Source organism: Impatiens glandulifera, chromosome 5, assembly GCF_907164915.1.
Source record: "Impatiens glandulifera chromosome 5, dImpGla2.1, whole genome shotgun sequence".
Classification (NCBI taxonomy): Eukaryota; Viridiplantae; Streptophyta; class Magnoliopsida; order Ericales; family Balsaminaceae; genus Impatiens; species Impatiens glandulifera.
Genome location: NC_061866.1, coordinates 26,290,895 through 26,304,755, shown reverse-complemented (window position 1 = coordinate 26,304,755; position 13,861 = coordinate 26,290,895). Strand labels below are relative to the sequence as shown.

At 26.3% G+C, this 13,861-nt stretch overlaps 1 protein-coding gene across 1 annotated transcript; it reads right to left on the bottom strand.

Annotated features, from left to right (window-relative positions):
• Window positions 1–4,534: 4,534 nt before the first annotated feature.
• LOC124939903 (serine carboxypeptidase-like 40) lies at window positions 4,535–9,252 on the bottom strand. The gene is made up of 8 exons (XM_047480364.1): window positions 8,790–9,252; window positions 7,127–7,234; window positions 6,749–7,023; window positions 6,242–6,505; window positions 6,041–6,156; window positions 5,838–5,930; window positions 4,982–5,090; window positions 4,535–4,905 (listed from the first exon to the last, which is right to left on the bottom strand). Exons 1-8 carry the CDS (start codon window positions 9,181–9,183, stop codon window positions 4,747–4,749), a joined length of 1,518 nt encoding a protein of 505 aa, XP_047336320.1. The 5' UTR covers window positions 9,184–9,252; the 3' UTR covers window positions 4,535–4,746.
• Window positions 9,253–13,861: the final 4,609 nt, after the last annotated feature.

The following is a 13,861-nucleotide window of genomic DNA, read 5'->3' as shown; positions in this document are numbered from 1 at the left end:
AGAGTTGTTTCTTTTGTAAGAAGGAAGGACATCAAAAGAAAGATTGTCCTAAGTACCGTATTTGGCGTGCTAAGAAAGGTACATTTCATAATTTAGTTTGTTCTGAAGTTAATTTAGCTTCAGTACCAAGAAACACTTGGTGGTTAGACTCTGGTGCTACTGCTAATATAAGTGTTTCATTACAGGGTTGCCTGAATTACCGAAGACCAATTGATGCTGAAAGACACATTTATGTGGGAGATGGGAAATCGGTAGAAGTGGAAGCAATAGGGCATTTTAGATTGTTATTAAGTACTGGTTACTATTTGGATTTAATGGATACTTTTGTTGTACCGTCATTTAGACGTAATTTAATTTTTGTTGTTTGTATGGACAAATTGGGATATCATTGTTCATTTGGAAATGGAAATTTAACTTTATCTATTAATTTTAAAGTTGTTGGAACTGGTTCACTTATAGCTTATGATAATCTTTATTTGCTTGAAACAGTTGCTTCTTATAATGAAACCTTGAATGTGGAATCACATGGTACTAAGCGAAAAATAAATAATGAAAATTCAAGTTCCTTATGGCACAAGCGATTAGGACATATCTCTAGAAATAGAGTTGAAAGACTTGTTTCCGAAGGAATTTTGGATAAAATTGATTTTTTAGACTTTAATGTATGTATTGAATGCATTAAAGGAAAACAAACTAAAAGGAATAATTTATGTGCAATAAGGGCAAATGACGTCTTAGAGTTGATACATACGGACATTTGTGGGCCATTTCCTACATCTTCTTGGAATGGTCAACAATACTTTGTATCATTTATAGATGACTACTCAAGATATGCATACATATTTCTAATTCATGAAAAATCACAAGTATTGGATGTGTTCAAATCATTTAAAGTTGAAGTTGAAAACCAACTCAATAAAAGAATAAAGAAAGTCAAATCTGGCCGTGGTGGTAAATATTACAGTAGATATGACGGTTCAGGTGAACAACGTCCAGGACCTTTTGCCAGATACCTAGAGGAGTGTGGGATTGTCCCACAATACACCATGCATGGTTCACCGAGAATGAATGGTGTGGCTGAAAGACGTAATCGCACTCTTAAGGACATGGTAAGGAGTATGATTAGTCGTTCGACTTTACCAGAATCCCTATGGGGAGAGGCACTAAAGACTACAGCCTACATTTTAAATAGAGTACCAAGTAAAGAAACTGCTAAAATATCTTATGAGCTTTGGACTAGTCGTAAACCTAGTTTAAAGCATTTTCATGTTTGGGGATGTCCTGCTGAGGCAAGGCCTTATAGGCCGAATGAAAGAAAATTTGATCCCAAAACAGTTAGCAGTTATTTTATTGGGTACTCTGAACGATCAAGGGGATATAAATTTTATGATCCCAAGTTAAAAACAATTTTTGAGACGGGAACGGCAATATTTTTTGAGGATATTGAGTTTGATGGGAGAAATAACTTTGTCTTTGAAGATAATTTGGATTCAACAATTCCTATTGAGGAAGACTTGATTCATATCCCAAATGATTTTGACATTGATATGGATATTATTCATATTAATGATCAAGTTCAAAATCTAGAGCAACAAGAAATTGTTGAACAAACTCATGAAGAACAAACTCAACAACCTCAAGATCAAGTACTTTTAAGACGATCCACTAGAGAAAGGAGAACTGCTATATCAAATGATTATATAGTTTTTCTTCAAGAAAATGAGGATAGTGGTAGTATAATGGAAGATGACCCTATCAGCTTCCAACATGCTATGAAGGATACTAATTTTGAAAAGTGGATTTGTGCAATGAACGAAGAGTATAAATCTATGCAAGACAATAAAGTTTGGGAACTTGTCACGTTACCAGAAAGAAAGAAACCTATTGGTTGTAAATGGATTTTTAAAACCAAACGGGATTCAAAGGGTAATGTTGACAAATATAAGGCTCGTCTTGTAGCAAAAGGTTATTCTTAGAAGGAATGGATTGACTTTAAAGAGACATTTTCTCCAGTTTCATCGAAGGACTCTTTTAGGACAATCATGGCATTTGTTGCACAGTTTGATATGGAGCTTCACCAAATGGATGTCAAGACATCGTTTCTCAATGGAGACATTGAAGAAACAATATATATGGTGCAACCAGAAAACTTTGTGTCGGAAGACTCAAAGCATATAGTATGTAAATTGAGAAAATTCATTTATGGGCTCAAACAAGCTTCTCGTCAATGGTATCAAAAATTTCATCAAATTATTATCTCATTTGGTTTCGAGGTAAATGTCGTTGATGAATGTGTGTATCAGAAATTTGTTGAGAGTAAACATATTTTTTTGATTTTGTATGTTGATGACATACTACTTGCCACAAATGATTTAAGCATATTGTATGAAACCAAGAGTTTTTTATCAAAGAATTTTGAGATGAAAGATCTTGGCGAAGCTTCTTTTATATTAGGAATCCAAATAAATCGAGACCGTTCTCGAGGTATCCTTGGGTTATCTCAAAGAAACTATATTGATACAGTCCTTAAAAGGTATGGAATGTTTGATAGTAAACCTTTAGATACCCCTGTCGCTAAAGGAGACAAATTTAGTCTCAATCAATGCCCAAAAGGAAATCTTCAAATTGAAGAAATGAAATCAATTCCCTATGCTCCGGTTATTAGGAGTTTGATGTATGCTCAAGTATGTACGCGTCCTGATATTGCGTATATTGTTGGAGTTTTAGGCAGATATCTTAGTAACGCGGGATTAGATCATTGGAAAGCAGCCAAAAGGGTTATGAGATACTTAAAGAAAACAAGAGATTGCATGCTCATATATCAGAGGTCAAATAAGTTTGAGATCATTGGGTATTCTGATTCTGATTTTGCGGGATGCCAAGATAGTAGAAGATCGACTTTAGGCTATGTTTATCTGTTAGCTGGAGGAGCTATATCTTGGAAGAGTGTTAAACAAACTCTTGTAGCTTCTTCTACCATGGCAGCTGAATTCATAGCATGTTATGAGGCATCAAATCATGGTTTATGGCTAAGAAATTTTGTCACAGGGCTGCGTATTATGGAAGGAATTGAAAGACCACTAAAACTGTACTGTGACAACAGATCGGCCGTATTATATTCCAATAACAACAGGAGTACAACAAAGTCAAAATTTATTGACATTAAATTCTTTGTTGTTAAAGAAAGGGTACAAAATAGACAATTAAGCATAGAACATATAGGAACAAACTCCATGTTAGCAGATCCTCTTACAAAAGGCTTGGTACCCAAGGTCTTTCATGAGCACACTGCTCACATGGGTATTTTAGTATTTGAGGATCTTTAGTTTAAGTGGGAGTTTATATTACATTGTTGTTCTATGACTTTAAAGTATTTGTGTATACACTTATGTTTTATTTTTCAGTTATGATAATGTTTAAAGATATTTTATACAATAATGTTAAAAGTTTGATCTCACTTAAGTAGGACCAATTGAAAATTGACATTAAAAGATCACCGTGCATGGAATTTTCATTCCTCACATTAATGATATGATTTGTTAGTTAATTGTATCGATTTATGTGATCATTGTTGGGTCTAGTTGTGAATAAATACAACGACGAGCTCTTTGGTCCTATATTGATATAATTAATTGATAAAATTGTTTATACAACATATGAATGAGATGACACAAAACTTTGGGCGCATTATGATTGTTACATTTATTTTTGTAATACGTGATCCAGTGGGAGATTGTTGAAATTTATGGGTCACTATTATAATAAATAATTGTGCAAATGTCATCTTTTAATTAAGCCAAAATAATGTGATCTAATTAGAAATCAAGTTTATAGGCTTATGGGTGTATTTGTCATGAATATAAAGTGAGGATACCTAAGTGGACTTTCTAATTTTATGAAGGGGCTAAATTAAAAATGTTTAAACCAAAATAACTAACATTATGATTATTTTGTAACGGTATAGTCCCCAATTTGATGTACGATTCAATTTCCTCTTTGCGTCCCCATCAACAGAGAGAGAAAACAAAATTTGACGTATTCATCAATTGGAAGATCCATTCCACTTCTAAAGGAAGAGAAAACTAAAGAATCTTTCAAATATAAGCAAATAGATGACGAGTACAGGTACGCTTCCGCTAATGTTAATCGTAGTATTATTTTCTCACATATATTATTAGAATTCGCTCTCAGTGAGAAGCGAATTCATAACTTTTTCTCTTGGGTCAATTTTTTTCGCTATACAACTCTAGTGGGATAATAAAAAGCGATTTTTTCATTTTATAAATCCACTATTTAATTTAATTGAGAGAGTCCTATTATAAAATATCATTATATTTATTCCTAGCTTGATTGATGAACGAATCACAATTCTCTTTAAAAGCTCAATCAACCTAGTTTCCCAATATCCAAGGCTTGTAGTTAGAGTATTGTCCACTCTACGTCCATTAACTCCAACCCATATTACAAATGGTACCCACATATTGACAATGAAGAAAAATGCAGCAATATCTTGACATCATCAAAGGACATCTTATTATCGAAATTATAATGCATCTTATTCCATAATTATTATCAGCCAATCTTTAGATAAGGTCTCGATGTCCCATATTACTCCATCTGAAGTGCTCTACTGTTTCCGAGTTTCGAAATTACTAAAAAACAAATATTACATGAACAATTGATAAATATACTAGTACCATCTCCCATTGATAAAAATAGAGAAATCTAGTGAAGATGAAAAGCAAATTAAGAGAAGGATTTATGCTTGGGAAGAGATTTGCCAGACAAAAAGTGGGAAATAAGGGACAAAGCCCTAGCAGGTTGATAACTTGGCACTTGATGTCCTGCCCCTCTCACTGTTACAAATGTTAGATTCCCATCATAAACTTGACTGTACCCACCAACCTACAATAATATCAACATTAATTAATACAATTATCTTATAAATTAGTGATTAATTGATTAATAATTATATTATTACCTCATATTGACTTAAGATCCAAGGGTACCAAGAAACTTTGATTTGAAGATTCATTGCACCTATGGAATACATTGTGGAAGTAACTGGCACTCTTCCATCTGTGTCTCCACTGTATTATAAATATTTAATTTATTTTTCTAGTATATATGATGACTATTTGTTTGTATCTGGTGTGACATAAACTGTACATTTCAGGAATTTCTTGAATATATAATGTTTGCAATTGACATCACACAAAGATATGGACCTGAATGTTGATTTCAAATAATGACACTACTCAAGTGGAGTAGTGGTGGTCCATCTTGGTTTGTAATTATTGAACTTCCCATTATTATTTCTGAACCTATTGACTTATTTGTCAAAAGAATTATATATAGTTGACCATTCAAATACACTAAATTTTTGTATATATTCTAACTCAATATAAACCAAAAACATTTAATTAAGGCTTGATGTAATAAAATCGATTTTTTAGTGGTACTATTTTCTTATTTTTATGTTTATTGACTTTTATTTTCTTATTTTCATGTCTTCTATTGTTATCCTTAAACTAGGCTTATAATTTTTAACATACATAAATATTTTTAAAAAATTAATTTATTATATTTAAATATATGATCAATTCAAGTAAGAGAACCAAATCTAATCATCACTCAAAATATGATGTAGGTATTTTTTTTATTCAGATATATATACCAAATTGATTAATACTGTCTTTATTTAATAAAAAAATTGTTTGAAATTATTATTATATTGGTAATTTGTCTTTAATTTTGTTTTAAAATATATCAAATATGTATTATGGATATATATAAAATGCAATATTCCCATCTAAATGTTGTGAATAATTAATTACCTGAAAATCCAGACTCGAAGTCCATTATCTATGAACCCTTTCAAGAGAGGAATAATTGTTGTTGGACTATCTTCCCATTTTTTCAGCACATCACTGCATCAAATTTCATTTTTTGAAAAGAATATTGTCACATTTATTTTCCACATATAATGAAATTGAGTTATAATAATTGATTATGAGTGTCTTTTAACATTATAACAAACCTGCAAGGCTGCCAGTCGTATGTAAGTCGAGTAACATTGGCATGTATCGCTTCTTGGACCTCAGGACGATTCAAATAAGCATAAGTGTAATAGTCGTTGCACGGATCTATTATTAGCTGCAAAAATTAAGTAAATCAAACAATTTATTTAGTTAATTGAGAATTAACTGATTTTGAAGAAGAAATTAAAGAAATTACTTACTGAGGTTTTCTTGGGGATAGAAGTGAGATTGGGAGAGACACAGAGTGGAGAATAAATGCTATAGATATCAATAACATGTGTGGTTTTGGAGGCTTGTTTAGTGGCCAAACTGCAATTGCTATTTTTTGAATTAGTTGCATTGGGTGAGAAATCACAATATTTTTTTATCTCTTCAATATTCTCTTGGGATATTAGAGCATGCCCGGCAAAGAAATCATACATCCCTTTCAAATCCGTCTCATCGTTGATCACTGCATTTCCAATCTGCATAGTCCAACATCATTCATTGTTTACTTTTGAAAATTGTAAGAATATAAAGTGAAAATGATTTTGTTTTTATTGAGTAAGAAAGATGTGATTGAATTAAATGAAACTTTTTAGATGAAAATGAACTAAAAAAATGATTCTTTTATAAATTTTTTGATCAAGTTAAGTGAAAAACTTGGTAATAAATAAGCCAATTTATACATATTACCTAAGAGATGAAGAGTTTAATTAATTACTTACAATAATGCCTTTGAGGTTGATAAGAGTGTTGTTAGCTATCTTGTTGTGATAAAGGATAGCATGTGCTAATTGAGGAACATAATGTCCGGCATAACTCTCCCCAGAAATATAAAATTCTCGAGTTTTATACTCTGGAAATCGTTCTAACCAATTCAACAAAAAAACATAGTTGTCTTCTGCGGTTCTATGATCTCCACCTTTGACAAAATCCGATGTTGTGTTTGAATATGAGAACCCAACTCCGGCTGGTGACTCTAAGAACAAAACATTTGCAGCTGCAGACAACAACAATATTGAATTTCACAAAAATATCATTTAGAAAAATATATTTAAGAAACTCAAGTATACATCAAAGATTAATTAAAACAGTTTACGTACCATGGTTCCAAGCAAATGGATTTTCGAAAAGGGTTTTGCCATCACTGTGGACACGAAAGGGTCCGAGCTCTTGCATGGCTCCGTAGGCGAGGGAGGAACAACCGGGGCCTTTTTTTTTAAAACAAATAATTAAGTTATAGAAAACATAAATGTAAGCCCTAGCTCTAGGACAACATAATTCAATAATTATAAGTGATCATAAAAATAAAAAATAAATGGTAACAAACAAATAAATCACCTTAGGAAAGGTCCCAATATGTCTAAAAAAATGGTATAGTTTAATTTACACTTGTGTCTCTCTGTTTGTGTCTCCACAAACAAGTAAATGAAGAAGAATAGGTTTGACCCAAATGAAAATGTCGGTTTGTGTGTGGTAGAGAGAAATGAGCTGGATTTTTTATATATAAGAAATCAAATTGAGTTGTTTGTGAAATTTTAAGAAACAAATAAAGAAATAATAGATTACAAATTTCTGGTCAGGTCAGGTCGCTGTATTTGGCACTCTAATTCTTAATCTTAATTACTCTGTCCCCTTCCCATGTTATATGGTCTACTAAACTTTTTATGTACACAACAAAATATGAATATTGAATCATAATAATTGATTTGAACTAATAATTTAAACGAATCAAAAATCAACCAAATTGAATAATAACCAACCATTTTTTAAACGGTCTTAATCACGTTATAATTGAAAAAAAAAAATATTAGTGTATAATTTGGTTGCAACAAATATTCAAGGTCTAAATCTAATAGTTACTTTGTATTATATAATATATAATAATAAAAATAATAATAATAATATATATAGTATTTTAACTCTTCCTCTTATTTATTCTTAGATTCAACCTTTACCCTTAATTTAACATCCTATCTTAAATTTTTTAAGAACAATTGTGTTTGAACTCTTCCTCTTATTTATTCTTCTATAATTTATTTACTCTGACATTTCAGTATATATATTCAAATAAATTTTGAAAACATCTCTCCACCAGTCCACCAAATGGCAATATAATATATATCTTCATTAATTATAATAATATATAAAGAAAACATATATCTATAAGTTATGTGACAGAAAAGAGGTACAAACTATATAATAAAATATTGTAAAAATAAAAATTTGTTTATATTCACATTATTTGCTTTAAATAAATAAATAAATATATATATATATATATATATATTATATATAAAGTAATAATAATATGATTTTATATTTTTAGTTTTAGTTTATTTGTTAATAAAATTAGATAACAAGAATTAAAAAATATAACAATATTCTATATTTAAGGAAGGCTAATTACAAAACTCTAAATAAGAATAAATTTGTGTCTAATTTATTTTATTATCAAATTAAAATACTATTGAATATATCTTACATTAATAACACCAAACAAACAAATACTCTAGCTAGTACCTATATATTTAAATTATATCATTTAAATAAGAAATACCTGAGAAAAGAAAATTCAACATAATTAAATTCATCAATCATTTTGCTGTCTTTTGAGTTCTTAACTAAATATTTTCATTAAACAAAGAATAAAGTAGTATAATTGATATTTTTTCACTAGCTATTTGCTCGCATGAATGAATACGAAATATAATTTAAAATAAAATTTAAAAAATACAATTGGTGCAAAAGTAAACTTATACATACCTCCATTAAGCCAGAGAAGAAGTGGTAAAGAGTCTTTATGATGATGTGCGGCTTCAACAAAGTAATAATAAAAAGCTCGACCGGCCGTGGCATTGACGGTTACATAACCGCCGTACTGGTCGAAATTGACCGGCGTAGGCTGTCCGGGAAGTGAAAGGATTTTGTCTTTGTCCTTAAACATCCATTGTTGCCGTTGGGTAAGAATTTGTTGTTGATGAATTAATGATGGGTTGAAAGTGGTGGTGTCGAAATTGTCTGATTTCAACAATTTTTTATCGTATAACTGGGAAAGAGCGTCTTCTTGGGTTTTGCCATTTTTACCGGCGGCTTTGATTAGAGTGAGAAGAAACAAGGGGAAGAGGAGAGAAAATAATAAGAGAGGACAAATCTTCATAGCTTCTCTCTCTTTCTTGATGATTACCAAGATAGGATATTGGGGACTGAGAAATATTCATTCAACTTTCAACATATAAATATTTTTATTAATATGATATGTTTTTACATCTTACATGTGCACTAAATTATGGGTTGGAGTTTTTATATATTAAAAATTCATTTCTATTTAATTATTTTGGAATCACACAAAAACTTATTTAATAATGGTAATTTAAGTGAAGGCATGACAATTCTATCTTAAGCCTTTTTGGGTAAGGTTTTTTATTTAATTTATACCAAATCAGTTTTTTAATTCATCAATTTTCAACAATCATATCACTCATTTAATTAACCAAAATACTAAAATATTCTCTATTTTAAATTATTATTTTTTATTTTATTTATATATATCAACACCCTTTAAGTTTTTTTACAAAAAATAATCATCATTTTCTCAAAATCATCAACCATCATTATTTTTCTCTCTCTACAGGTTATTCAAATAACCTCAATCCGAACAAGGCCTTAATAAATGTGTTGGATAAAATTGGTAAATTAAATTAAAAATAAATAGTTAAAATGTTTATATTATTTGAAGAATAAAAAAACTAAATTCTTAATTTAAAAATATAAAATTACCAAAAAAACATTTTATTTATTTAAATTTAATAAAGGAATAAAATTAAATTTAAACTCGAAATAACATTTGAAAACTAATTTTGAATTGATTAGAAATTTTAATTAGTTAATTTAAACCAGAATTGAAATCAGTCCAAAAACAAGGGAATTATATAACAATCTCACCTATTATTAAAAAGAAGAATTTATTAGTTTTTCTTATCATTTTCTATTTTGGGTGGGTCTCAGCCCTAAGCCTTGGTTGAAGCCAATGAACTAGCTTTAAGACCCGTAATTTTTTTAATTATTAAATATGTAGAGACCCACCGGGCACCACTATTGTAACACTCATTTCTCTATAAAAAAAAATCTTGTTTAATCTTATTTTTTTGGTTTTTTTTTATAAGTTTATCCCAAAATATTATTAGATATAAAAAATAAATTATTTTAAATTTTAATTAGTTTTGTTATTAAAATTATTTTTTATTTAAAATTTAACAAATTAAAATAAAAATATTGTATTTTATAAAATTACTAATATCATATGTCTGGTTCAGATTAAGATTTTATTAAAAATTTAGATTGAGAAAAAAAATAATGATTGATTATGATTTTGAGGAGGCGTTGATTAATTTTGATAAAAAACTTAAAAGGTATTAGTATATATAAATAAAATAATAAATAATAATTTAAAATAGAAAATAGGTTGATAGTTTGATTAATGAAATGAGTGATTTGATGGTTAAGAAGTGATTACCCAACAAATTAATTTGGATTTGAATTTTTAAAAAAACTAAATAGAACAAACCCATAATGAAATAATTATTATTTTTTTAAACTATAAATTTAAAAAACAAATCACAGAAAACAACATGTCAAACATACTTTTCATTATGAATCATCACTTTTTATATGTTTTTCTCCAACTGTCTTGTCCATTATTTACTTTTCTCCAAATAGAAGTTATAAATAAATTATTTATTTTTATTTATTTATTTTGTTTGATTGTCACGATTTAACTTGATTTTTTTTTGTTTCATAACATTTAAAATAGTCCATTTAATAAAATTAAGATTAAATATTTTTATAATTGAAAAAAATAATTCATAAAATAAGATATATATATATATATATAATTAAATTGTTAAACATTATTTTGTTGTGATGTGCTTTTATTGTCAATAAAATTTAAATTAAAAATTAATTTTTAAAATATATATCTTTTTCGTTCTAATATATATAAAGATAGTATTTTTGTACGTATATTAATAATATAAATATAAGTGGTAAAAGTTATAAATTGTAAGAAATTATTGATGTATAAATTATATAGATTATTAGTGTTAGGTAAGAAATATAAAATATATTTAATTATATAGGTTTTATTATTTTGTGTTTGTTTATGGCATAAGAGAATAATATCAAATTTAAAAGATTATTTTACCCTTATATTTATATAAATTATTATTTTTTTTAAAATTTAATATTTATCTATATAAATTATGTTATTAATTATATTAAAATTAATATAATTATCTTATAAATGTATTTTTAATAAAAATAATACTATTATATGGTTTTAATAATTTTATATATAATTTCTTATAATTTAATTTATATAATCATATAAATAAAATTTATATATGAATTAATATTTAATAATTATTTTTTAAATTTATGTATTATTATAAATATTTGTATATAAAATAAATATTATTTTTTATATAAAATAAATAATAATAATAATAATAATAATCATATTAACTAATATTTAAAATTAGGATAGTATAATTATAAATTAGTTTCAAAATAAATTATATAAATATAAGTTGTATTAATTAATAATATCACTAATTTATATAATTAATTATAAATATAATTTATTAATAATTTTATATATGACTAATTATAAATACAATTTATTTTATAAATTAATTTTATATATGATTATTATTTTTTAATTAACATTATTAGTTTTTAAAATAATTATTATATTTAACTATATATACAAATTTTACATTTTAATTTTTTATACTTAAAAATATAAGTTTTTGTTTACAAAGATAAATAAAATATATAAAATTAAAAAATCAAATAAAAATAAATAATTACATATTTATTATTATCATTATTATTATTTAAATCAAAAAATTAAACATAGATAAATATAAATAAGTATTTAACCCGTAAACAAACTTAAGCATTTAACATAGTTAGTATCTACCTTTTATTGTCGCTAACCTAGAAGAGTGGATATTATACCCTTTTGAAGATATAAGTTATACCTAATTAATCATGTTGATATAAATAATAATCAACCAAACAACAATTATAATTTCCTGTAGATATAATTATTTTATATCTATAATCTTATAGCTCACACCAAACATAGCTTAAAAGTAAAAAAAAAATGAAAAACTCATTTTTTGTTTTGCCTAACTCAATGAGCTCGATTTGATGAAAGATTTTTTTTTTTTTTTTTTTTTTTTTTTTTGGATAAAACCTAGTTTTTATCCCCAAACTCAAACATCTTATCAACCATTAAATCAAATAATTTATCATTTAAATACCAAAATTATTCTATAATTTTATCCTCTCTAAACCATCATTTTCTCAACTACACCATATCCTAAAGTCAAAAGGTAAATTAATCTTCAAATTTTAAAAACCAACTTTTTTCTAATTTTTACCAAACAATAATTTTTAGGATAAAACTCAAGGTAAAACCCAAAAAAACTTTTCATAAAAAAAGCCCGTCTATGTTATATATATTATTCTCCTTATAATATACTTCATTTTTTTCACATTGATTAGATTTTTCATTTTACAAATATTATTTTTTAACACCTTTTAGAAAAAGAATGGAATCAAAAGAATGTGATCAAATTTGAACCAATTATGAAATAGATAAGAGAGATAATAGGAGTGAATAAATTATAAATTAATTATTTAATATATTAATTAATTTATAAATTAATTATTTAATATATTAATTAATTAATATTATTTTATTTAATATTTAATATATTATTTATATTTATCTAATTATATAATATATTATATTGAATTTATTATGTGATATAATAATATATAAGAGTATAATAGTTTTAATATATTTGTTTTTAGATATTATTAAACCAATATAAAATATTGAAAATTTAAAGTTTATATAGTTTTATTTGATTAATTTAGTTTTTTCATCTTAGGAATTTATAATCCAAATAATTTTTTTTTAGATAAAACCAAAAATAATAAGATGAACTATGATGGGTTTGATTTTTGTGAGAGAATTATTATTCGATCGTTAGTTTTTATTATTTTAATTACTATTTAAAGTTCAAACAAATTAATTTATTTAATTATTAAAATTTTAATTAATTAAAGCTCTCCCTAACATTTTCTTAGTATTTTGATGTGATACGATTTTACTCAAAGATGCCAAACGAGTTGAAGATCAAATCCTCGAAAAAGAAGAAGATTCACAAGTTGCAATTGTGTTTATGGGAAAAGAGTGATTGAAATTATATATATATATAATTAATTTTTCATTTATTAGTTTTTAAAAAATGTCAAGTCAAACAAGAAATTGTCTTTTTAGGACAAAATTTTAAATGATTAAATTATCGGACAATTCAAAATTCTTATACTAAAACGATTTAAGTTGAATGTTTATATTATTAGTACAAATATTTTTTTTAAAAATTTTAAAAAAAAATAAACACTGATTGTAAAAGTATAAAATAAAAGAGATAAAAAATATTTATAGCTGTCAACAAAATAATTTTTTTTTGTAAGATGGTTGTGTCTGTACTAGATAGGAAAGTGCCAATTTGAAATAGGCCCACACTAGCCGAATTACAAATTAAGAGAGTTGAAAATTTCTTCAATCAAGTGGTCCAAAAGTGATAAAAATAAAATATAGAAAAAATTAAACATTTAAATGGAGACATAGAAATTGAGAATTATAACCAAGAGAATAAAAGTAGTAACAAATAAATAAAATATGATAACACACCTTACATAAACAGCTCATATGAAATTAAATCTCTCAACTAAAGAACTCACAATTTATAGTTTTA

Coding starts and splice junctions, on each gene's coding strand:
- LOC124939903 (XM_047480364.1), bottom strand. CDS start 9,183: ATGAAGATTTGTCCTCTCTTATTATTTTCTCTCCTCTTCCCCTTGTTT. Junction 7,024..7,126: donor TCCATTTGCTTGGAACCATG/GTACGTAAACTG, acceptor TGTTGTCTGCAG/CTGCAAATGTTTTGTTCTTA. Junction 5,091..5,837: donor CTTCGAGTCTGGATTTTCAG/GTAATTAATTAT, acceptor TTTATAATACAG/TGGAGACACAGATGGAAGAG.